This window comes from Aspergillus japonicus (assembly GCF_003184785.1).
Source record: "Aspergillus japonicus CBS 114.51 unplaced genomic scaffold BO86scaffold_99, whole genome shotgun sequence".
Taxonomy (NCBI): domain Eukaryota; kingdom Fungi; phylum Ascomycota; class Eurotiomycetes; order Eurotiales; family Aspergillaceae; genus Aspergillus; species Aspergillus japonicus.
The window spans coordinates 63742-88174 of record NW_020291736.1 but is presented as its reverse complement, the minus strand read 5'-3'; the positions used below and the strand labels follow the sequence as shown (position 1 = coordinate 88174).

General features: G+C 54.2%; 9 protein-coding genes across 9 annotated transcripts; 5 read left to right on the top strand and 4 right to left on the bottom strand.

Moving 5' to 3' along the window:
- Positions 1 to 92: 92 nt before the first annotated feature.
- BO86DRAFT_325668 (YoaK family protein) lies at positions 93 to 698 on the top strand (the record flags this gene model as incomplete). The annotated part of the gene is made up of 1 exon (XM_025668536.1): positions 93 to 698. A coding segment is annotated over one exon (606 nt), but the record flags the coding sequence as incomplete, so codon positions are not given.
- A 196-nt stretch (positions 699 to 894) lies between these two features.
- On the bottom strand, positions 895 to 1987 carry BO86DRAFT_393414 (MGR2/ROMO1 family protein). The gene is made up of 5 exons (XM_025673012.1): positions 1837 to 1987; positions 1719 to 1745; positions 1621 to 1650; positions 1469 to 1559; positions 895 to 1377 (listed from the first exon to the last, which is right to left on the bottom strand). The coding sequence occupies exons 1-5, from the start codon at positions 1889 to 1891 to the stop codon at positions 1254 to 1256; spliced, it is 327 nt and encodes a 108-aa protein (XP_025522362.1). The 5' UTR covers positions 1892 to 1987; the 3' UTR covers positions 895 to 1253.
- BO86DRAFT_251453 (uncharacterized protein) lies at positions 1834 to 2144 on the top strand. Its single transcript, XM_025667191.1, has one exon. The coding sequence runs from the start codon at positions 1897 to 1899 to the stop codon at positions 2095 to 2097; it is 201 nt and encodes a 66-aa protein (XP_025522361.1). The 5' UTR covers positions 1834 to 1896; the 3' UTR covers positions 2098 to 2144.
- Positions 2145 to 2918: 774 nt separating this feature from the next.
- Positions 2919 to 5189, top strand: BO86DRAFT_325710 (putative cytoplasm to vacuole targeting Vps64; the record flags this gene model as incomplete). Its single annotated transcript, XM_025668537.1, has 2 exons — positions 2919 to 4031; positions 4083 to 5189. The coding sequence occupies 2 exons, from the start codon at positions 2919 to 2921 to the stop codon at positions 5187 to 5189; spliced, it is 2220 nt and encodes a 739-aa protein (XP_025522360.1).
- Positions 5190 to 5713: 524 nt separating this feature from the next.
- On the bottom strand, positions 5714 to 9593 carry BO86DRAFT_413859 (uncharacterized protein). The gene is made up of 5 exons (XM_025674786.1): positions 9478 to 9593; positions 8718 to 9416; positions 7703 to 8652; positions 6950 to 6977; positions 5714 to 6841 (listed from the first exon to the last, which is right to left on the bottom strand). Exons 1-5 carry the CDS (start codon positions 9509 to 9511, stop codon positions 6153 to 6155), a joined length of 2400 nt encoding a protein of 799 aa, XP_025522359.1. The 5' UTR covers positions 9512 to 9593; the 3' UTR covers positions 5714 to 6152.
- A 634-nt stretch (positions 9594 to 10227) lies between these two features.
- On the top strand, positions 10228 to 11215 carry BO86DRAFT_404654 (putative HAD superfamily hydrolase; the record flags this gene model as incomplete). Its single annotated transcript, XM_025674037.1, has 2 exons — positions 10228 to 10247; positions 10369 to 11215. The coding sequence occupies 2 exons, from the start codon at positions 10228 to 10230 to the stop codon at positions 11213 to 11215; spliced, it is 867 nt and encodes a 288-aa protein (XP_025522358.1).
- Positions 11216 to 11599: 384 nt separating this feature from the next.
- BO86DRAFT_372750 (tetratricopeptide repeat domain-containing protein) lies at positions 11600 to 16006 on the top strand. The gene is made up of 8 exons (XM_025670358.1): positions 11600 to 11945; positions 12001 to 12229; positions 12301 to 12675; positions 12732 to 12918; positions 12972 to 13034; positions 13087 to 14581; positions 14650 to 15327; positions 15404 to 16006. The coding sequence occupies exons 1-8, from the start codon at positions 11872 to 11874 to the stop codon at positions 15642 to 15644; spliced, it is 3342 nt and encodes a 1113-aa protein (XP_025522357.1). The 5' UTR covers positions 11600 to 11871; the 3' UTR covers positions 15645 to 16006.
- A 476-nt stretch (positions 16007 to 16482) lies between these two features.
- On the bottom strand, positions 16483 to 18326 carry BO86DRAFT_251280 (uncharacterized protein). The gene is made up of 2 exons (XM_025667190.1): positions 18074 to 18326; positions 16483 to 18011 (listed from the first exon to the last, which is right to left on the bottom strand). Exons 1-2 carry the CDS (start codon positions 18226 to 18228, stop codon positions 16541 to 16543), a joined length of 1626 nt encoding a protein of 541 aa, XP_025522356.1. The 5' UTR covers positions 18229 to 18326; the 3' UTR covers positions 16483 to 16540.
- A 486-nt stretch (positions 18327 to 18812) lies between these two features.
- Positions 18813 to 20721, bottom strand: BO86DRAFT_251278 (uncharacterized protein). Its single transcript, XM_025667189.1, has 4 exons — positions 20325 to 20721; positions 19563 to 20266; positions 19297 to 19501; positions 18813 to 19236 (listed from the first exon to the last, which is right to left on the bottom strand). The coding sequence occupies exons 1-4, from the start codon at positions 20575 to 20577 to the stop codon at positions 18944 to 18946; spliced, it is 1455 nt and encodes a 484-aa protein (XP_025522355.1). The 5' UTR covers positions 20578 to 20721; the 3' UTR covers positions 18813 to 18943.
- Positions 20722 to 24433: the final 3712 nt, after the last annotated feature.

Genomic DNA, 24433 nt, shown 5'->3' with positions numbered 1-24433 from the left:
CCGGCGCATTGTTTTCCTCTTCTACCCTCCCTACCATCCCCTCCTCTCCTCTTCCATTTTCCGTGAACCGAATCACTAATCACATACAAACAACAGGAAACACCATCGTCCTGGGCCTGGGCGCCTCCAACCTGCCCCGCGACGCGCCCTACGGCTGGCTCAAATCCCTCGTCTCGATCAGCAGCTTCCTGCTGGGCTCGTTCTGCTTCAGCCGCGCCGGCCGGCTGCTGGGCCCCACGCGGCGCGGCACGCTGTTCGCCTCCTTCATGGTGCAGGTGGCCCTGATCGTGATCGCGGTGTCCCTGATCCAGGCCGGGCTGATCGCGCAGCCGGACGTCAACAGCACCCACCAGCACCACTTGCTGCTGGACCTCATCCCGATCGGCCTGCTGGCATTCCAGTCGGCGGGCTCCATCAACTCCACACGCTCGCTCGGCTACAACGAGATCCCCAGCGTCGTCATCACGAGCGTCTACTTCGACATCGCGTCGGACATGAACATCTTCGCCGGCAAGAACGTCAAGCGCAATCGCCGCGTCGCCGGCGTCGTCATGTTGCTGGTCGGCGCGATCGTCGGCGGGTGGCTGAATCGCAGTGCCGGCGGGATGGCGTCGACGTTTTGGCTGGCGGCTGGCATTAAGTTTTTGATCGGGTGTGGGTGGTTGGTGTGGGCGCCGAAGAAGCAGGATGGGAATTAGGGCTGTCTGGCTGACGGGTTGGTGGTAATCCGAGGGGTTGTAAAGGGGGAACTGTAGGTGCGCTATATATAGCGGGATCTGTCTCCTTTAGCGATTTCATTCTTAGATTTAGACATAGAGCGGTAGATCGCGGGCTCAATAGACCATTGTTACATTATCTAGCGAGAATCACGCAGTCAAACCGCGTTTGTACTTTCCGCCGACCATACAAGAAATGTATGTCATCATTCATGACCGTCCATTAATTTTACCCAACCGTGCTGTAAACGCCAAGATAGATCGCAGGGCTTTCCTGGACTAGAGGCGGGCTCCGAAGCGCCTCAGCTTTCACCTATGTACACAATATAGTTCCGCTTCCAGGGCTCTCTGTCTGCTCTCTGGCCTAGCAACCGAGTCAGGTTTTTCAAAAGGCTGGAAATCTGCGATCAAAGTACTGCCGTGATCCGCAGAAAACCGTCATTCAGTATAGCTATTGTACAATTTGCTCTCGCCGCTCATCCTCGTCTCATCGCTCTCCTTCCGCTTCCACAATCCTTTGAGGGGTATTGATGCGCTTTACTCGCGCATGGGACGAAGAGGGCTCTGGCGGGGGAGCATCATCGGGGGGCCCCGAGCGCGGAGCCAGGCGTCGTTGTAAGGACCTTCGGTACGGATGACGCTACCGATGGACATGAAGAGACTGTTTGGAGCACTATTTGTTAGCACGGGCTTGTGTCTGTTGACTGATATCGACAAGGGAAAAGAAAACAACGTATAGTCCAACCACATACCCGAAAGTGGCGCCCGAACCAAGCATGTATTTACCCAGGGTGCGGAAGACGCCGTTGGGACCGGCTCCGTACTGGAAGATGGTGACAGTACCTAAGACTTGTTAGCTGGATCTGTTCTGCGCAGTTTCTGACCCCTTCGCATGGATACTCACCGATGATGAAACCCATGATACCACCGACAGCTGGCGAGAGATGAGGTTTAGCTCCTAACCCTAATGATTTTGACAGCTCAGAAAAAACTAAGGCTTACTGGATCCCATCAGAGCACCCATCTTCACTGTAGAACTCATTAGCACCTGCTCATAGAAACCTAGAGCAGCCAGACCCGTAGGTCGGTCCACTTGTACTGCGGATTGACTGAGACTTACTTTTCTCGAAGGTGTTGGGCCCGTGGGCCTGAGGGGGACCAGCAACAACAGGCATGATGAATGGCAAAGGAAAGAAAAGAGATTAAAACTGAGGTAAAGAAGAATAGGTCAAGGGTACAGTACACGAGAGTACGAAGACACTGCCGGCGTCGAGATGCAAAGCGAAGCTCCAGCGCATGCAAAGCCCCGAGGCTCAGGCGATGCCCACCACGTGATACCGCCTGCCTGATTCGGCACGGCGCTCTCTTTGCCGGAAGATGACATAAGCCACACGGGCTACATCACGTGATGGGGCCTGAGGCGGGTGGAGGTTAGGGGAGAATGAGCAGGAGAAGAAGGAGGACAGAAGCCCGTGAGCTGATGATGCTGTGGGCTCCCTCCCTCTCGCTCGCTCGCTCGCTCGCTCCCGCTTCAGTCGCCGGTTAACTTACCACACCCATGGGATCTGGTCGCAAACCCGTGTGATCCTAGTGCGTCGATTCATATTTCTCGACGGCCTCAGAGCCCTTGCACGGCGGCAGTTCCGTCCTGCGTGTGCCTTCTTTTTACTTCTGGGAAATCCTCTCCCTTCGCTGGACCGTTGCTTCTGCCGGTCGCTCCTCGGCTTGGGCCAAGACCTTGACGTCTCCCTGGTCTCCTCCCAGCGCTTTTCTAAATCTCCCGCCCCAAAACCCACTTTAATCTGATCTCGGCCCTTTGTACGAGTGAAACACTGGTAAGTCCAATGTGATCTATCTCTTAATAGAGAGGGGCTAAGGGGCCCATCGGCTGCCGTTGCTGCCTCGACTCCGAAGGGGCTTGGTGTTTATCGAGGACTCGTCCGGGAATAATTGCTAACGTGACCTCCTCCCAACAGTCGTATTGGGTTACAACAACCATCTTTTTATCGGCGCGCCAGCCATCGCTGCATTTCTTTCACCTCGAGGATCTGTCGCGACGAGTTGGAGCAGTTGATTGTCGCCCGAGTGAATATTCTCTCTTGCCCTTATTGCAGTCACCGTTGATCGGACGAGCGCCTATGTGATAAACCTGCCGAGCTACAATTCGCAACACTTAGCGCCTCCCTCCAGTGATCCTTCTCCATGACTGCTGTGGCATCACCACCTAGCGTGCAAACGGGGCCTCGCATGGGATGGTTCGATACTGGTAACGGAGGACAAGGTGCTTTCTCTTCAATGGACGCGGAAGAAGTGTCTCGGACATTTATGCCTCGAAAAACCGTCCAGAGATCGAACTCTTCGTCATCCCTCCGATCCAACGGCTCCGCCTCAACTACAGTGGCTCTTACTGAACAGAATCCGGGCGCCGCACAACCTGCGCCCACAAATACCTGGGGCAAGAAGAAGCCCTCGAGAAATCTCTGGCATACCTCCAATTCCGAGCCGCAGTCCCTACGCGGCATCCCACCCTCCTCTCAAGCCATGCCGGCCTTTTCTTCCGGCCCTGGCGCTTTGTCCGCGGTCCATCAGCCGTCATCCATTGTTCCGTCTCAGCATATGCTCCAACTCTCCCAGCAACAAAATGGTCTCCGCTCAGCGAGCGTTCCACAGGGCGACCCGCCTGCGATCTTGACCCTTCTGCCCATCAACGGTACCTTCGAGAAGAAACAAATCACCGTGCCTTTTTACCCGGAGCTGATACGCATTGGCCGACAGACCAATGCGAAGACAGTGCCCACCCCAGTGAATGGATTTTTCGACTCGAAGGTGCTATCACGGCAGCACGCTGAAATCTGGGCCGATAAGAACGGGAAGATCTGGATCCGCGATGTTAAATCGTCCAATGGTACTTTCGTGAACGGAAAGCGCCTGTCTCAGGAGAACCGCGAATCCGATCCCCATGAGTTGCGTGAGAACGATACGTTAGAACTCGGAATAGATATTGTTAGCGAAGATCAGAAGACGATTGTTCATCACAAGGTGTCCGCCAAGGTCGAGCATGCGGGCATCTATGCGTCGATTCCCAACATACTCGACCTGACGCTTGGCGACTTGGATCCTTCGGCTGGCAATGGCCTTGTTCCATCACCACTCACCCAGCCTATGGTACAACTTCGCGGTCGATCAGGTAGTACCATGAGCAACCGCAGTGCACAAAGTGCAGCGAGCAGCCAGTTCAATGCGATGCAGCAACAGCGTCAGATGAACTACTGGAATTCGCCGATCTCAATAGAGCAAGTGGTCAAGCGACTCACGGTAGGTGACTGTGTCCTCTTAGGGTCCGACCGAGGCTAATCAAACGACCAGAACGAGATGAAACAGGCGAAACAGCAATCGCAGGAGCTCCGGCAGACGGACGAGTTCCTCACGACTCTGATGAAACCCGGTCAGCCCGAGAAAGAAAAGGCGAAGCATTCACCGCCCGATACCAATGCCGCTCGCGCGATCAACGGCAGACCCAAAATTCCCCGCGTAGACTCGTTCTCACGGTTTTCCGAGCCTCCCGCACCTCCTCCACAGCAACCGCTCCCTGAGAAGCCGGATGCTCTACCTCGAAATGGCACAGACTCCCTCTCCCCTCTGAAGCGTTCCGATACCGAAAAACCCAAGCTTGGTGGCAGCTCGCCTGTCAGTCGTGATAACAGTCAGATCCTTTCACTGATTGAAGCATTGTCATCCGCCAAACGGGAGCTGGACACTCAAGGCGCCCGTGTCAAGGAACTAGAAGCCATGTTGCTCCAAGAGCGATCGGCTCGCGAATCCGCCGAAGAGAAGGCCAGAACTCTGGAGATGCGGACCGTTACAAATGGTACGCATGACACGTCTGTGTGCAGCGACGCCGATCACGAGATCACGCAAACTGTGCCGATGGATAAGTCGGTAGAAGAGCCTGCTGCCGAAGTTGCCGCGGAAGTTGTGACTGAGGTAGAACAGGCGGGTTCCCCTACCGAGGATCTTCAACATCGTCTGGAAACGATGATCCAGGAAATGGAAGAAATGAAGAAGCAAGTGACGATCTTCAAAGAACAGGCCCAACGTGCGGAAAGTGAAACGGCTGAAGCACGCAAGTCCCTGGCGGAGATGATTGAAACATTACGACGAGAGCGCGCGGAGCGTGCCGAGAGCGATGCCAAGATGGAGGCTTCAGGAACAAACCATGTTCCTGACACCACGATTACCAAGGCGGAGAATGCCATCGAGAAAGATGCCTCCGAGCCTAGCGACCCACGACTGCAGCCTGCTGCATCACCCCGCATGAAAGAAGACGACACTGCAGATTCCAAACTGGCCGCGCAGCCTCACCGACATGACGTTCTGGAGCAATCCAGCCCATTTGCGTCAATGCTGGGAGTCGTGCTTCTAGGAGTCGGATTAATGGCCTACTTGAATGGATGGCAGAAGATGGATAAATGATAAATCTCCTGCCACCATGTTATGTCTGTTTTGAGCGAATGGCTTGAATTGTTGGTTTATTTCGAAAAGGTCCCTTTTATCCCCATGTTATTGCACTCTGGAGACCGTCTGGTCTACCGCCATCCAATCCTTACTGAGCCCATTTTCTACTCCCGTCATATTGATTTCTAGTTCTGACCCCCTTCTCTCCCCGTGTACTCTGAACCAACGCTTCACAGGGTCTCTGCGTTGGCTGTGGGTTTCTTCTTCTCTATACTCGCACTTTCTTGCGGCCCCCTTATATGCAGTTGTTGTTTTGCATACATAACCTGCATGACTCTCGCTTGCCTTTCAGTTGTTAGATATCATTTCTTCGTTGGTGCCCTGTTGATCCAGTAACGAATCCCTGGCCGCAGTGGTTTATTTTCTGTTAATGTTTTTTTTCTCTTATCATGGGCAGAAGCAGGTCATGTAAGGCATACCCGCCTTTGTGTATTAGTCTACATAGCATTACTTCCTTGAGTTCCAGCGCGATGAATGCTTAACTTTCTCCCCACGGTCCTTCGTGTATATTTCGTTTTACAGAAGAATGCGCTGGTTCGACCTAGAGGTGCGAATGGATTGAACATACGTGGAGTTTTGCAGTTGTAGCTGTAGGTGTAGCTGTAGTATAGCTTGCGGCTTGCATGGTCTGCTGATGGATATCCGTTTTAGAGCGATCTCAAGGAATCAGCATGTCTTGCTGTCTCCTTTGCGCAGCCTGACATGCCATGTCTGTTAATGGACACCACATATCGACTCAAAGTGTTCGGGGCCTTTGACTCGATGTAACCTCTGTATCTGCGGCGTGAGGATACGTCCGGAGAGCCGCCGAAGCATCCAAGGTAGTTGTAGGTATGTACCGTACCTGACGATGCTGCATTCAGCATTGATCTCATCATCTCGCCAGTTTCTTCTTCTTGATTCCCAAGCCACCAAGGAATCCTACTTCAACCCCACCACCACATCCACCATATTAACCCACCTCGTCCGCGACTCGGGCAACTCCTCTTCCTCCTCCTCACCCCCATCCTTATCCCCACCATCTCCCTCCTCCTTCTCCCCCGGAACATCCCCCTCCCCCTCCTTCTTAACCACCAACCCCAACCCCCTCAAAACCCTCCGCCGCTTCTTAACCGCCGCCTTCGACAAAACCCGTCCACTCCCCTCCTCCACGCCCGTCTCGACCTCCCTCCGCATCCTCTCCGCCCCCTCCACCACCCTCTGTTTCTGGTCCACGTCAACCTCCACATCATCCACCACCAGCACACTCCCCGTCGTCACGGTAACCCGAAACTCCGCGCCCCCCGCCGCATCCCGCAGATACTCGCCCACCGCCACGGCCTTCGCCATCGCCCGCCCCGTCGCCTTGACATGCACCTCCTCCCGCCGCAGCGCCTCCTGCACCTGCGCCACTTTCTCGGCGTGCGTTTTGCTGCTGTGCCGTCCCCCTTTGCTGGCGTGTAAGCCGCTGGTGGCGCGCTTCTCGGCCTGCCGCAGCAGCTTGCGGACACGCGTCACGACGCTCATTTTCGGGGTGCTCGTCGAGACGTAGATGGTTTTGGGGACATTGGCGCCGGTGTACGGTGTTGAGGGGGCTGGGTGCGGAATTGGGCGCTTGGTGATTTTTGCGTCTGTGGCGAGGGGGGTTAGTTCTGCGGTTACCATCGTGTTGAGGGTTGAGGGATTGGGATTAGGATTGGGGTGGTGGGATGGGAGTGAAGGGGGGGGAAGCAGCGTACATTTTGGGAGTTTGGTCATGTTTTGGTTCTTTTTGGTGAAGGTCAGGGTTTCTTGCGGTTTCGTTGGGGGTGGTGGTTGGGGTGACATTTTGGTTTTGAGGGTGTGGATTTGGTTTGGGTGTGGTTGTTGATGGGGTGAGGGAAGGTTGGAGGTAGGTGGTTCGATATTGGTGAGGAGATAAAGAGGAGAACTTGTTGAAATTGTTGGTTGTTGGATTGGACTGGGTTGGATCGCGACGGACATCACTTCAGGTCGGGTTGCTTTTCTTTGATGGTTGGCCGCATTGGGTTTAGTGGGGTTCTCTTATCTTATCGCTTGCTTCCATCCACTTTGCCGATGCAGTATCAATGTATAAACTTCGTCGAGGAAACAACATTAATCCATCATAGCTGATGTGTACGTGAAAAGGAGACTTTCATCTTCCATTTTGTGCAACTAGCTAGCTTAGAGCAATAGATGCCTATGGCACTCTCGTCAAAAGCGTTTGTCTGAACGATATATGCCCACCTCTTAGGTACTGGTCCTTCCCCGTTCAACGTGCAAGCGCTAGCTTCACAACTAGAACCCAATAGATACCCCAGTGCCACGTGTGTATCTCCTGACGGTAGGAATCTGTACTCTGTCCTAGAGCATGTTTTATTCTAATATACTAACAGTCAAACCATATGAGCAGGCTCTTTCTTGGACTTTTCACCCGTCTTGTCTCGAACAAGCCCCCAACATCCTTCCCAGAGCCGCACACAGCATCGTACCAAAGCCTGCAAGTCCCATAGATAAACAATGTAGGCAAATAACGTGATCGGCACGCATAACACAAAGAACCACCAGAATCTCACCGCATTCTGCCCCAGCAGATCGATGTTCATCCCCAGAAGACTGGAGCTGAAGCTGAGAGGTATGAACAGCGTCGCCAGCAGAGTCAACTTCTTCAGTCGCTCTGACTGCTCAATGGCTTTGTGCGATTCCTCAATCGTGGCTCTATTCATTGCGAGAGTGATGCCTTGGGTGCACATCTTCGACAAGTCGACACAGCGTACATACAGCTCCTCATAATCCTCAAACAGCCCGGCTGCTGCAAACGCACCGTTGGCACCATGGCCACCGGCCATCGTGGCTCCCTCGGATTCCGCGCTGGGTCGGCGCGTACTGGTGCCAAGACGACTCGACGGCACGGCATTTTTGGGCAGCGGACTCCACGATCTCATTCCACTGGAATCTGGAGTGCTTCGCTCGGCTAACTTGTGGAGCGCACGGGTACTATCTTTCAGCTGTCCGGCATGGCGCTGGAGCATGTTCGAGAAGAAATGCAGCACCCCCAGCGCGTCGTCGGCGGGCACTCCTTCGGCAATGGCGTTGATCTGGGCCTGGATTCGGGACTCCAGGAGGTTCAAGAACTGCACTTCGGAGAACGCCGCGTGCGCGAATAGAGGGATGCACATGGCGAGCGGATCCTGGGGTGCCCGACGCGCCAGATTGACCATTGCGATCAGGGAATCGTACTGCAGGGGAAGGATGGCCGTGCTTTGCTGAATCTCTGCTGAAGCGTTCGGGTCGGGGTCGAGACGGTTGGTGGTCGTGCGGAATGCCATTTTGGGATGGTGCTGCAGGATTGGGAGTGGTGTGGCTTTAGCTTCGATGTGTCTTGTCCATGGTCCTGCCTGGGATTTCTCCAACGGTCTCCCTTGGTCCATCCAGGCTATCGCTAGAGGGATTTATTGCTTATCAGCACCGGCCACATTCTCTGATTATGTGACATCGCGATCTTACCGACCCAACCTCTATCTGTTCGTGTGACATAGAGCGAGATCCATTGCTCAATCACAGAGAAGCGCGGGCAGATGGTGGCGTACTCGCGCACCAGGGAGTCTCCGCATCCCACTCGACCCGATCCCAGCTGCTGTATCTTGTAGGTGCCGAGCTCCTTGAGCTCCTGAGCCCGCTGCGCCTGGAGATCCTGTCTGCCGAAATCGTCGCGATGCAGGATCGTGCTCACACACAGTCGGTAGATGTTCTCCGAGGAACTCGAGAGTGACGGGAAACTGTACGAATGCCTGTCAATACTCGCGGACAGGAAATCAAGATGGCGTCGGAAGAACTCCGGGTCGATATTGTATTTGCTCCCGAGGACCGACACCCAGGATGGCGATACGAAGCCCCGAATGAAGATCATCTGCCCTAAGCCGTGCGCCAGCCCCGGGGTAGCAGCGGACAAGGTCTCGTGTTGCTCACAGCTATACGACTGCACGCCCCACCTGCTCTCGCTACTATCGTATACTACAACTAGATCATGAGACTGCTCGGCCGTCGAAGCGAGGCAGGTGGCATGTTCTTCGGCTTTCGGATTCACCCCGCGATCTTGCAGCATCCACTCTGCGATGTCTACATAGTTGCTTCCGGGGAAGACAGAGGTGCTCGAGTACCTCCTTGAGAGGGAGATGATGGCTCGGGTGTAATTCTCAGGTGTAACTATTGAGGGAGGCTGTATGAGCTGATAGGATGCGGTTGAGGATGGAAGTTTAAAACCCACGGGCAGATTTCCGACGCTCCATGTGTCCTTCCATGTGCTGTATCAGCCGTCGACTAGGGTATAACTAAATATCGGAATGTGTTTGTGCGCTGGCATTCAAGTCGAGATGTCGTTCGAAGCTTTTCTAAACCGAAGACTGACAACGCCACTCATAATTGGCAGAACTAATTCTCTTTATGCCAATCTACCCCCCCTGCATTCAACGACAACACTGCCGCTGGCACTGCACCTGCAGACACATTGATCTGCCACTCCAAATAATGTGAATTCATCAAAGACGCTAATCACAAAAGGATTGACCCACCTTAGCGGCGGCCTCTCAGCGCTAAAAAATGAGCTTCTATTGGCCTGATTTTCCTGTTCTGTGGATAACTTGCTACCTAGTACTTACATTACGCCTCGGTCTGTGCTGCGCATCGCCTTCAACTTCACTATCCAGACTGTTTCATGGTCGATAAGGGCCATTATAGTATACTGTTCAGTATCTGATCGACACATGGCGTCCTAAGTACACTTGCAAGTGACGCGGTGAAGTTGCCTCCAGGTGACCTTCATCATCCCACTCACCGTCGTGCGGGTTCAGCCACGCTAGACGATCTTGGGTATAGACGCTAGTTGCTAGGGGCATCATCCAACTAACCTAACACTGCACGATAGCTGTCTCGACCCAGCTCAAAATCTCGCTCAGATTGTATCCCTCCAACTGTCCCGTTCTCCTATCAACTGGGAGCTACCTTTCACACAGTAGCCATGACTCGTCTCAAAAAAGAGTAAGTCCTCTTCCAGGTGATATCCTGTGTGAGGAGATCATCTAGGTCATTCATCTTCTGCTCGACGAGGCAAAGCCGTATAGTACTGTACACCCTATGGGCTAACAGATAACACCCTCAGCTTCCCAGCAGTCCGCGCCTGCATCTTCGACATGGACGGCCTCCTCATCAACTCCGAAGACATCATCACCCAATCTACAAACAAACTCCTAGCCAAGTACCACCGACCGGCCTTCACTCGAACAATCCGGGCTCAGCTCATGGGCGTCCCGGACTCGACCAGCAGCGATGCGTTCCACGACTGGGCGCAGGTGCCGGTCCCCCGCGAGCAGTTCGCCGGCGAACTGCACGAACAGATGCGCCGCGATTTCCCCACCTGCACCCCACTACCTGGCGCCGAGAAGCTTCTATCGGACCTCAGCCGCGCACGAAGTGTTTTGTCTTCCTCCTCCTCTTCTTCTTCTTTTCCTGCCGGGGACAGAATTGCGCTAGCCTTGGCATCCAGCACCAAAACCCAGACTTACGAGCTCAAGATCACACGGCCAGAAACGAGGCGTCTGCTGAGCTTCTTCCCGCCGGGTTGCCGGATTCTCGGGGATGACCCACGGGTGCGAGAGGGGCGAGGGAAGCCCGCGCCCGATATTTACTTGGTTGCCCTGCAGGCGTTAAATGCGGCGGCGGAGCAGGGTGGACGGCCGATCTTGCCGGAGGAGTGTCTGGTCTTTGAGGATAGTTTGGCGGGGGTGGAGGCTGGAAGACGAGCGGGGATGAGAGTTGTTTGGGTTCCGCATCCAGATGTGGCGATGGAGTACCGGGGTAGGGAGCCGGAGGTACTGGCGGGGAGATCGGGGATGTCTCGGCTCGGGGACGAGTGGCAGCTAGGCGAGATCGACGATGGCTGGGCGGAATGTATACCGAGCTTGGAGTGTTTTGAGTCTGGGAAATACGGCATCCAGATGTCAAGCTAACCGCTGCGGAAGTAGCACGGTGTATAGCCTGGGACAACCTACCCCAGGGTATATGACTGTAGAGTAAGGTATTAGTTTACAGCACCGTTAACGAGAACATGTTGGATCAAGTCAATTTGATAGAACCGAAGACGATAGACGATGTCTATAACTGCAATGCAACGTAGTTGCATCAATACTGAAGATGTCCAGCCGATATCACTCAGGATGGACCTCAAATTAGTGGCCTCGAAGCGGAAGCATGCTGGTACTCGAGAGTAAATATGTCCCAGTAGTTATGAATGGTGTTGATTAGAAAGGCGAGTATGTCGCCGAGGCAGCCCGGTGCTAGGTGAGTCTAGGAGAACTCTGAATCTTCTCTCATTCAACATAGCATTTTGATGGGCAAAGACAGTATACCATGTGCTTGCCAGCTTCACCACGTCGTTTTCATCGAAGCTCAAAAACATAATGCAATGAACAGTCATTTGATGGAAGTCCGTCGATTGTTGAGATTGCGCGTGTGTGGTTGGCGACTAGAGGCCAACTACCCCGCATCGTCCCCTGCGCCATTGACAGGGATCGGAAGACTTCACCATCCTCACCTCGCAGACAGTTGAAGGTTCAGACTGTCTGGCATCTCTCAAGACTCGGTACACTGCAGGGTTATAGCCATTATGACGAGCCTTCCTCCCCATGGCCAGCTTCGGACACTGCGGGACCCGATCAATGACTCTGAGTATGGCATTGAGTAAGCAGAATGCACTCTGAGTCTCAGTGTAATCCGCTCACTAACCTCAACCCAGTATTGTCCTCGTTCCAGGTATCGGGACAGCCTCGCCAGAGAACTGGCCGTTTGCAAACCAGAAATGGCTCGCCACCCTCCCTGAGTCCGCCATTGGGGCACGCATCCTCGCATACGAATACACTTCACCATTTGCCGGAAGCAAATCCTCATGGGAATCCATGTTGATGCTAGCCTACGATTTCTTGCAGCATCTCAATGACTCGCGATCACGACTGAGGTCAGGTCTGGTAAGTGGACTAGTCCGTTAGCCGTCGTTACCCGCAAGTTCTATGCATGATCACTGATGTCTCCTCTACAGATATCGAACAAACCCGTCATGATTGTCTGTCACAGCTTGGGTGGCATCATAGTCAAACAGGCATTGTGTGTTGCCAATAAGCAGTTCTTCCGGTTCGAGTCAATTGTCAACGCGACAGCTGGCGTTATATTCCTAAGCACACCGCATCGCTACGACGACGGAGCCACGAGCTGGAATCGATTTCGAGACATTTTAGAATCGACCACCGGCAAGACCCTCAAGACTTCGGCTGCGCACACTGAGCAAGAAGGGTCGATTTTGCTTGACCTCGCAGATCGATTCGAAGGAATCTCGTTCCGCACTCCGATCTTGTCGGTCTATGAGCTCCGAGAATCGAAAAATAGCTCGACACCATTGCTTCCGAAGTATCAACAAGTCAGTCTCGGAGATTGACATCTAAGCTGAGAAGCAAACACTAACTCATATCATAGTTGGTCACCAGAGAAGCTTGTTCGACTCATGCCCCAATGGAAACGGTCATCGGGCTTAACCTCAATCATCACGATACTTGTCTTTTCACCAAGAGCATTGGCGGCGAAGGCCTACCCGGGTTAAACAAGTTCATTTGCGATACGATGGAAAGCGCCGCGCAGCTTGTTGCCCTTCGTCTCGAAGACCGTAGGTTCTGAAGGATTCTCAAGCCGTAATGTTGTGTTAGTAACCGATGCCAGAGGAGTACCAGTACGCAACGATGAGCGCCTACTCGCCAACGATGAGTGAAGCGCCTTGGAGAGGTGAGGGCTTGATCTCAGGATCTAGGAAGGTCACTACACTAACGTCACACAGCTGAGCAATTCGAGCAAAGTGAATGGCCATCGAACCAAGCAACTGAGTGGCCGTCAAACAAAGCAACAGAAGGAACCTCTCTCGGGGGATTTGAGTTGTTACATCCTGCCACACCCAAGGAGATTCGGAAGATCCTCAATCTACCCTGCTATCTCCTCAACACGCATTCTGCAAATAGTGACTTTTGCGGTCGCGAGGATGTTTTGGAGCGTCTCGCAGCTGAACTCCTACCCTCGAAGAATGTCGTCGCAGCATCAAGCACTGGATTGCGACAATTTGCGCTATGCGGGTTTGGTGGGATCGGCAAGACCGAGATAGCCCGCGAATTCGCTCGCCGCCACAAAGCGCGCTTTGACGCAGTGTTCTGGGTCGTGGCCGATGAGATCGCGAAGCTTGATCACAACTACCAACAGATCTCGCTGGCACTGGGCCTCGAAGATGCATCGGATTGTAAGAGCCAAGTCGTCAGCAGAGAGATCGTGAAAGGGTGGCTTTCCAGTCCCCGAAAACAGCTAACCGGGTCGGATGAACTCCTCCAGCCGGGTCACACCGGTGCAGAAGCAACTTGGCTGCTGGTATTTGACAATGCAGATGACCCAATGGTGCTGGCGGACTACTGGCCTCAGGGCAGTGGTTCCGTCCTTATCACTAGCCGCGATCCACTGGCTATGAGCATGTTCACCAGAAGACCCTCGGGTTTGGGTCTCGGGCCGCTGTCACAGAAAGACAGCCTAGCCCTCTTCAACCACCTGACTACGATCTTCAACGAGCCGGAAGATGTGACAGCGCGACAGATCTCCGATGCGCTCGGCGGCATTCCTCTGGCTATCTCACAGATGGCCGGGATCATTCGTCGCCAGGACCTCACCTTGTCCGAATTTCTGGAGCTTTACACTGACCATGAAGAGCATGCTAGTCTGTACGAGACCAAGTTTGACACCAACATGATCACCTATCGACATTCCCTTGCTACGGTGTGGACATTTGAGAAATTGAAGCTCCAAGCGCGACAACTGCTCGAGGTGGTCGCATTTCTCGACCCGGATCTCATTCGCGAAGATCTATTGATGCAGGCAGCCGGGAAAATGAGTTGCCAGAGCGCACCTTACAAGAAAAGCACCTTTATCGATGCTCGATCCGATCTGCTGCAACTATCTCTGATCCAAAGAGACAAGAACAAGTCCCAGATATCGGTGCATCGCATTGTACAAGATGTGGTCTTGGCTAGAATGGAGTCCGCAAAGAGACACCTCATCTTCGACAAACTCGTGGAGATCCTTTGGGTGAACTGGCCGTCGGCTATGCCCAAGCCATCCAAGGACCCCGAGCTACCGCAACCCAAATCGAGCGGCGGCAGGCTATATGTCGGCAGATGGCCTGCATGTGCCGCAATCTATCCTCATGTTCTGAGGTTACATCAGCTCTGGCCAACCATCTCCTGTCCTTCCGAGACCACCAGTCTGCTTTTCGCAAAGCTTTTAACCGAAGCTGCATGGTCCGTATACCCCGTTCTTCGGAGTTTTCCTCTCCCTTCAGGCCGTCATGATATCTAACGCGAAGCAGGTACCAGAAGGAACGCGGCCGAACCAAGCATTTCGACGGCTTCTTCGACACCGCGCGCCGGATCTGCGACGCCTCCGCGCACCCGGACCGCGACTCCCTGCTCGCCGACATCCACTTCTGCCTGGGCGCGATCGCCATGGACGCGAGCGACTTCTCCGCCAGCCGCATCCACAAGGAACAGTCCCTCAACCTGGTGGCCGCGATCTGCAGCGAGCTGGGCACCGCCGACGAGCGGCTGTATCTCGCCACCGCGGAGCGGGGGATCTCGCGCATCCAGGACGGACGCTACGCGGAGGGCGAGGCGGACCTCAAGGAGGCCCTGCGCATCCGGAAGGCGTGGGGGAACTACGTCCCGCGCTCCGGCGAGGCCAACCTCAGCTGGGCGCTGCTGGCGCAGGGCAAGCTCGACGAGTGCAACGCGCTGCTTCTGGACAGTCTGGCCGGCCGCGAGAGGGCGCTGGGCAAGGATGATCGTGAATCGGTCCGCACGGGCCTGATCCTCTACGCCCTGGGCAATCTGCGGGCCGCGCAGGGCGCGTGGCAGGACAGCTTCGCGTATCATCAGCGGGCGTGGCGCCACATGCGCGCCACGGTGGGCGATCGCGACTTCTACACCGCGAACGTCGCGCACAAGCTCGCTGAGCATCTGGTTCGGGTCGGTCAGAGCGAACAGGCGATGTGAGTGCCCCCTCCCTCCTCTTCAACGAAAACACCTGAACATGCACCCCGTCTAACACACCCTTCCTTTTGGTAGTGCAATGATCAACACAGCCCTCGAGATCTGGTCCGTCGACCCCCACGCGCACAAGAACGAGATCGCGCGCACCACGTTCCTCAAGGGGAAGGTTTTCGAGACGACGGACAAGCCCCAGAAGGCCGCGGTTGCGTTGCGGGTGGCCGCCCGTCTGAGGAAGGAGATCACGAAGGAGGATCGCGATGTCAAGAGCTTGACGACTGAGGACTTCGATGCGATTGTGGCGTTTTGGGCTCGTTGATCCAGTACCCCCGTCTTAGCCGGGATTGGTGGTAGAGCCGGGACTTTGGGCAGCTGGGGTCTTTTTCCCGGCGATGTATCTCTATTTCGTTGTTAGGCATCTTGGAAGGGCCCAAGAATACTTGTAACTATTCGGGTCTGATCTAGTAGGTGATTCCTAGAGATTCAGGTCAACCAGCGCGCTCCACAGTCCACAGTCCACAGTCCACACACACGGATAGTCACTTCACTGGCTGGACCCTGAAGGATGTCCGAGACTGTGCTGTTGCTGTGCTTCTTACATCGAGTTCATCGTCAGGAACTCCTTCCTCTACTGCCTATCTATGCAGCGCTAGTTCTGAATCAGGGGATGTCACACTGAAGGGAGTAGTAGTATGTACGTACATCGGTATCAGACCACCACTAGGCCAAGACGGGGCTTGATGCGCCCTAGGGCGTCTCTGCCCATACTTCTTTCTCCCCCGCACCCGCACCCGCACCCGCGGGCGATATCCTCATGCTTCTCCACCCGCGCATCTCTACCCCGAATTGGAGATCCCGTGCTCAATACAATCCCCAGTGATTGAGGTTCCGATACACTCTGCTTGCAATGCTTACATTATCGCAGACGAGAACGAGAGGGGATACTGAAGTGTTCACTGAAGTATATCAGATTCCTCTTCCTCTTCTTCTGCAGGGGCCTCAAGCATTGAGAGGATTTGCGATGAGTCACAACAATGATTTCTCCCAGACAATGCTCTTCAACGGCTTGCTAGACTATAGACGCAACCAAAATTTCTAAATCCCTGTCAAATGCTGAATGAAAAGTGATGATTGATCTAATCACCCGAGCCACAGCACCAACCCACAATCTAATAAACCAACGCCCCTTATATACATACTACATGCCACACAATTTCAGAAAACCGCCTGCTCGCGCGGCGGCTGCTCCTCCGCCGAGGAAAACAACGCCCGCGTCCGGCTCATGGTGCTCCGCTTCTTGCGGTCCTTCTTGCGGTCCTTCTTCTTGCCGTTCTCCACGGGGCTCTGGTTCTCCTGGTGGGCGCGGTGATCCTCCGACACCACCACCGGCTGAACCTCCGCGTAATCCGGCAGCGGCTCGTCGGCCACCGGCTCGGGGAGAGGGTCCTTCTCGGTAGTTGGATCGGGCTCTCCGGCGGTGCCAGAGGGCGGCTCCTCCTCGTGGATGACCGTCGCATAGCCCCATTCCCTCGTGCGGGCGGCCCAGCTCCCCCACCCGTTCCAGGTGTCGTCTGCGGCGGTCTCAGGCGGCCCAGCACGGTGGTATCTGTCATCGTCGTCATCGTCGTCGTCGTCGTCGTCGTCGCGGGGGATGGGCTCCTCCTCCTTGATTGGCTGCTCGAGGGGCGTGTACCTCTCGGCTGGGAGCTCTTCTCCGTATTCCTCGGTGCCAGCCGCAGCGGCAGTGGCAGCGGCAGTGGCAGCAGCAGTGTCTTGAAAGTCCTCGACTGGTTCCTCGGCCACCGAGGCGGGATAGCCCTCCGAGACATGGGCACTGGACGGCGGGCGCTCCTCAATCATCTCCTCCGCAAGTGCATCCAGATTGTGTCGCTCATACACCCCTCCCTCCGCCTCGTCCAACTCATCCAGCTCCACCGTCCGCTCATCCGGATACTCCTCCGCGATATCCTCCAACCCGGCCACGACCGCACTCCTCTCACCGCCAACCCCAACACTCCGCAAATCCTCATACCCATCCCGCGGCTGCAACCCACCCCCGTTCCGCATCGCCCGCTTCTCCAGCTCCGCAATCCGCGCCTCATAGATCGAGACCAGTGCCTGCACCAAGAAGCGATCGAACCCCGTCTCTGCACCGAGCAGGTACTGGAACCGGGGGCGCTCGAACAGATCGCGATCCTCGACGAAGGCATCGGCCATCTTGCCGCGGACATACACCTCGAAGAACCAGGGGTCGTAGTCCGGGATCGTCGACCCCTTGCCGCCGCCGTACACCGTGCGGGCCACGCCCAGCACGTCGAAGATGCTGAGGTGGGTGTCCAGCTTCTGCAGGTACTTGCGCGCCAGGGTCTGCAGGCCCAGCAGCTCGTAGCGGGCCGCTGCGCCGTAGACCAGCACGCTGCGCCGGTACTCGGTCTTGGTCCAGTCGCTGCCGCCCGCGGGCCGCAGCGTCTGGTAGCTGCCCGTGTGCAGGTAGTGGACGACCGTGTGGATGAGGTCGTCGTCGACGTCCGGCAGCGGGATGCACGGCACCGTCTTCGTGATGAAGTGCGGGTACGTGCTGAGGATGTCGGTGAAGATCGGCGACAGGCGGAGGTAGTACTCCGGGACCGAGTGTTTGCGTTCGTGGGGGCCGAGGAGGAGGACCACGCGGCGGGATTCGTAGGGGCTGTGTTTTTGAGAGTCGGGGGTTAGGGTTTGTTCTTGTTCCAACAAGGATAGGGGCCGTACGAGGACTCTGGCTGGTCGTATTCTTCCACCTCAACTTCGACGGTATCATCGCCGTTTATTCGGGCGGAGGATGAGGTCGATTTGGGTGGTGCAAATCGCACGGATGGGCCATGCGTGCCGTTACTGCTGGCATGGCCGTTGCTTTGGACGGCCATTTTCTTTCTGGGGTGATCAAGTGCCGCCGCTTGCTTGCTGCGTAGAAACCAAAACCTAACAAAGCCTCGTACTCGAGAACTGCTGTGGAAATTCGGAGAATATTCTCCTCATGCTCCAGACCGAGGGGCAATGACAGCTTATACCCCCCCGCAACCGTCGTGATAAACAGAACCCAGTTCCTGCCTTATGAGCTGTTCATACATCGTGGAACCAATGGCTGCGCTCCACATCAATGACTAAGGTACATCGACGGTGTTTCGCCTTGCACCATCCATGGATACCATTGGATGGAAGCACGTTGCCTGACATCGACGGTAGTCTGCGAGTTAGGCTGGTTTCAGCGAGGGTGGGTGTCTGGCTTGGATGCGACGATCGGGTGGTGGAGGTGGTGAGTGAGCTGGCGCGTGGGATGCGGGGGTGATCGCTGATGTGGCGTCGCTGTCTGCTTATCATCCCATCCGTGCTGGATGCCGCGTGGTGGCTGGGAATGATATTCGGTACCCTCGATTAGCAACTTGCTCATTAGCAACTTGCTCGGGGGCTCGGAAGCTTGATTTTGTTTTGCATGGTAGTGTAACGGGACGCTGGAGTTGAAACCTTGTCGTGATGCTTTCTATTGTTATCGTGTCTGACCAGCTCCCTGTCTGATTCCCGGTCACATCTTCGCTTAATTTGCCGAAATGGCCATGTGCTTCTTAGGTCTACTGCAACTAATCACCCTTCGATCAACTCGTAATCACGACGCGGTCGCACCAGAAAGAACATTGGCAGCGATAATCCAACCAAAGCAGCAGCCACAATGAACGGGAGCCCAGTGTACTCAACCCCAAACTGCAGTCCCAAAGCGAAGGCACCAGAATAGATCGGCCCTGCCAAGGAGGTGCTCAGAACGTGAAGGATCGTGAAGATCGAATAAACCACACTGATATCCTCGGGGGAGATCGTCATGGTCACAAGCGACCGCAGGGCCGAGTTAAGTCCTCCCGTGGCGGATATCAGAATGACCCCTGCATATACCAGATTACCAGATGACTCGATGTCACTAGAGCCAGAGAGATTGCACATACCTATAGTGGAAATCGGAAGGGAAACACCCAGTCCGAGCAACAAAGTCCCCAGGCTAAGCATCGTTGCACTGGCAAGGGCGATTGCAAAATCCGTCTTATAGGTAGTTGAACCGGCACGCGAGAGAAGCATCCGACTGATCCGCGGAAGCACTACGATGAGACACACGAACCTCACTGCCTCCCCTAACGACCACAGGAAGTTGGCCTGTTGCGTCTGTTAGCTTATTCATACTCGTACCAGAAGTAAAAATCCCTCCAACACATACTCGAGCGAATTCCCAGTTGTATCTTTTCGAAATGTAGAGCAGCAGAGCCATGGGAAGCGAGTCTTCCCCGAGCTGGCCCAAGAAGGACATCCCCAGTAAGATGATAAGCGAGGTGTTGCCATACACAACCCTCGCCCCTTGGTGAAGCTGCTGCGCTATCTGATTGAGACGAAATCTCAGACTGGCGTGTTCCTTGATTGAAGAGTTACTCTCCTGAGACACAGTGCTCGTATCGTCGCCACGATACTGTCCGGGGTTCAATGCGGTGTTCTCATCCGGAGGATCTTGAGTACTGGCTGGATGTAGCTCTGACGGGGTGGTCAAGATGGCAAGGAGAAGGCAGAACAACCCCAAGAGCCACGGCACCCAGACATGATGGCTCATGAGGAGCGAGCTGCCGAACAGGGCCAACATGGCTGCTGCAAGCGCCATGGCGCGAATGAAGAAAAAGGTTGTGGTTCGTTTCTCCTCCGTAGCGGCTTCAGCAGCCAGGAGATGGATCATGGTGATGATAATGCCGGGACCACCTCCAATGATTTCGAATACAGGGGCCAGGAGAATGAGGCGGATTGGAAACGTGTTCGAAAACCAGCAAATCAGACAGCTCCATGTTTCTTCGCAAAGGACACCGAACAATGCTAGTCGGAGGGAGAGACAGCGGCCGTATCGTTCGGCGAAGAGGCTCCATGGGATCACTAGGATGGCTGTCACAGGTCAGCACAGAGCAACGAGAAAGGGGGTGAGAAAGAGGTTAAGTTGTACTTGGTAGCGCCCCTAATACTCTCTCTGTACCTTTGAGGAAGGCCAATTCCTCTTGAACCGCTTTGTCTTTGCACCTGGCGCTCGATAGCGGTGTGGTCGCGTTATCTGGGAGAATCTGATCGCAAAGAATAGACTCGTAGATTTGGGTGCGCGGGCCCGACTGGATGTTCTCGCCTAGGAAGAAGAGGAAGGCTGTCAGGAGCAGGGGCAGAAGAAAATGTGTCGAGCGGGGAGGGATGATATGTTGTGCCATGGCTGGATCTTGAATCAAATCATGGGAGAGAGTGGGAGAAACAATTGCTATTTGATTCCGAGGTGGTGAGGGAGCTCAATCACGCCTTCGGCGATAGCGCGGACTCCGGTCATTAGGAGGATTGTGATCCTGGTCTAGATTGAGTACTAGGAGCAAGTTATGTCGCATTACGAGCAGTTTCAAATATGTTCTCTGCCTCGTCGATATGTCCAGAAGCAAAGCCTTCTCGTGGTATCTCACAAGGCAAGGCTGCCTAAGACCACTTGGTACTCGATATATTGTAGTCTTACCTAGACTAAACCCTTTCCACAGGCATTATGACCGCATCATAGATTCTATCCTCTGTATCTCTTTCATAGCACCACAGCAGCTGAGCCATTCTCCTTGGCTTGACTTTGGGCTTGGTCCAGACCTCTCAGTGATTGGGGTCTCCGCTAAGAGAGGAGCGATACTTACTTGAAAGCGTCTCCGCCATGTAGTGTGGTAGTCATCGATCTCATCATCCCGCATCTATAGACATCCCGCTTTGCTCTGGAAATGACAGCCAGGGAAGATAGCAACGTAAGTACAAATCCGATATCGTCTGAAAGTACGCAACAATTAGTTCCTCAATACGTACCATGCAGTGCTCAGCAACCTAGAGACAGAAAGCAACTCATCAACATGATACTCCGCAAAGATGTTGCTGGGGCTACTTACGTGATCACACAGACAACTCCGCCACGGATCCTCGGGGCAGGCATCGATGCCCTCATACGCAAAGTGATCTTCGCATTTGAATTGCTACACCATCATTAGCATAGACCCCCTCTAAATGTCTTGCTCTTTCCTGACAAACCTCTGCCTTGCAAGTCAGCTCTATGCTGGCGCATATATCCAGTCGCTCGGTGGCGGTGGGGATGGCTGCTGTTATTGTGGCGAGGAGAGTAAGAAGAAGGGCTACAGTAGTTCTCATCATTATCCCTTTCTTTAAAATCTCAGGCTGGAATCGAGTTGTGGTTAGAGTCTCGGTCCGAAAGAGAAAAGGATACTAGGGAAGTTGGGCTGTTGGCAGGGCATTTTGTGCGAAGTGTTCGAGGCTCCTTTTATATGATTTTCGCAACACAACCCCCTCGTGCAGAGATCCAGGCACCAAAACTCCCCAGAGAATTAAAGTTGTGAAGAAAGGGGCCCCGCACCCCCTAGCGAATTCCCACGAAGCAACTCTTCGATGAGATCGTGCAGTCTAGCCCATGAGCCCGGCCCCCTTACCTCAAACTAGGCTGCCAGCAATTCACAATTACGTTCGACGAGTTGCAATCAGAGGGACCTGAGAACTGGTGTCGAGTGCCAGAAAGGCTACTTAACCATAGGAAAAGAATAGGGATCTTTGACCCCTTCGATCAGATAAGGCTCGATTTAGCATCCAGATCGACCCTCACAGTCGCTCGATATATGGCTCTCCAAGTTCAACCATGTTCGCGATAACAGACCCCATGTTTCTGAATGGTCAGGTTCAGCCCTACGGGTCTAGCAAAGCAAATCAGATAATGGAACGCTGTGGCAGCATGAGAAGTGTTACGATCAAGCTAACTTATTTAACTTACTGTACATCACTATAAGGTAGTGAACAACGGATGGTTCGGACCATCTACTTAGCAGCAGCTCGCGCACTCATTGCTACCTAGCTCCCAGATTATACACATCCGCCGAATATACAAGCTGACACTTCAGAGCAAAGGGACAACACCTTCCCCAAAGCTGCAACCGCCCAGTTGACGTCCGCCAGTACGCGGCTGTTTCCCGACAAGAGGATCAGCAGAAGTAACTTACCGAGGACAATGCCAGCAAAGAAAGGCGCAGAAAGGATGTTTCTGTCTGACTGCTAGGATTTGCGTCTACATCATAGAAAGTCCGTTTCCTACATGCAATGGATAGTCGATCCATATCAACTCTTGACTCACAGACACAGCGCATGAGCGACCCAAAAAGGCCAATAATTATATGCTGTCTTATTGCTCGGATCTACGCACTAGCAGAAATTCTAGAAAATATTAAGCCCCAGAAACATGCAGTCACGCCGCTCTTTTACTATATCGGTGACTCATCATATTTCATGCATAACTATATGCATGAAGCTTGCCGATCATTGCACTCTCGACCATCGACCTGCTGTGTCTTGTAAGCAGGCCTGTAGTCATATTTTAAGGCTAAGCCTCTTGATAGCCTCCTATTTCAACCCGACTTCACCTCCTCATTTGTCCTCCCCAATCTACCTTGATCATCAGTACCCTTATCACAGCAAAGCCAACCCCACCCACCACGAAACCCGCCCTCGCCCTCCTCGCCCTCCTCACCGTCGCAGCAGCCAGTCCCACCATGCGCTTGAAAAGACAGCAGACCGACTGCTCCGACGCCAGAGATACATGCTCCACAAAGGTTGGTGCTGAAGATCCTCAACGGGTCCCGACTGCACCGATCGATCATTTCCTCCGCTGCTGCTGACAAGTGTCTTTCTGAAATCAAAGGAGACAACATGTCTGACCCTCGAGCCCCAGCACGGTTTCAGCTTTGATGCCACGCTATGCCCTTGCGAGAATGTAAGTAAACTGTATACTTTCCTGTGGGGGCAGCCAACTGCTAGGGTTGATGTGGGGCTCACGGCTAATCTTATCATCCCAGCTTTACGCGGATTGTCGGGTACGTTATAGGTTTTCATGCTTGCGATTAGTTATGAACTTTTTACTCGAGATTTGACCTATGTCGGTAAACTTTTTATGCTGACCTCTCACACAGAAGGATGCAGGATGCTAGTAGATGGGACCAGTCGCATGGACTGGAAACCGCTCGAGGGGGGCTTTGAGTCCATGTCGTGGCTACAGTGCAGGAGCATGTTCGAAGATGGTGACTGGGAACTTCTGTAGCCCTTCCGGGAGGATATGTTATTCCTTGTGAGATCACCATGCTGCAGTGAAAGGGTTGAATGGGAGAACTAGATAGAGGTCTCTGAATGCGGGAGAGAGCCTTCGTACATCCCAGCAACTCCGCTCCCTACTTAGGTACTGAGTATACACCGTAGATTTGCATGTTACAGGTCACATGCCATGTTTATGCCTCGAGCTCACCGACCATTACGACCTTTGTCGGTCGTCATTCCGCGTGATTCCAGAAGCCCGGTCTCTATAAAAGGTAGCTGCATCCTCGTGCCAGCGTCTACCTTCTACTGCCCAACTTCATGCCCACCTCTCAATCTCCCATTCCCATCCTCATCGCCCTGACTGCAGCAACGAACAGAGAATACCCACCATGAAGTTCACGATAGCTCTCCTCGCTCTTCTCACCATCGCCTCAGCCACCCCGACCACATTCTCGAAGCGCCAGGTTGACTGCGCTGCCGTGATAAGGACATGCACTGCCTCGGTTTGTCTAAGTCCCCCCCCCCTCCCCCCCTCCTCTACCCTGAGTATGCCAGCTGAAAAGATCCAAACCCCCACCCTTGCCGTTCTTCTCTGCTTTCTGCTGATCAGCTTTCGCCCGGCGTCCAGGAGAATGCTTGTATCCAGAACCGGCCAGCGGATTGCCGTAGTAAGTTCTGCTCGTGCAATAATGTAAGTGAGCTGGATTCGACTCTTATCGCGTTCTGAAAGGGGGAAGGGGAGAGACGTTGTTCGGGTTGATTTGCGTGCTCACCATCGATTTCTTTTTTTCTCTATAATAGGTTGCGGCGAATTGTGTGGTACGTTGAGTTCTCCAAACTTGTGCTAGGCGTTGCAGCTTCGTGGTGCTGAATTCTTCTACAGATGAACGCCGGTTGCTAGTGAAGTAGGGCTAGTCGCGTACTGGAACCGCGAGGACGGTCCGGATCGGGGTTTTTGTT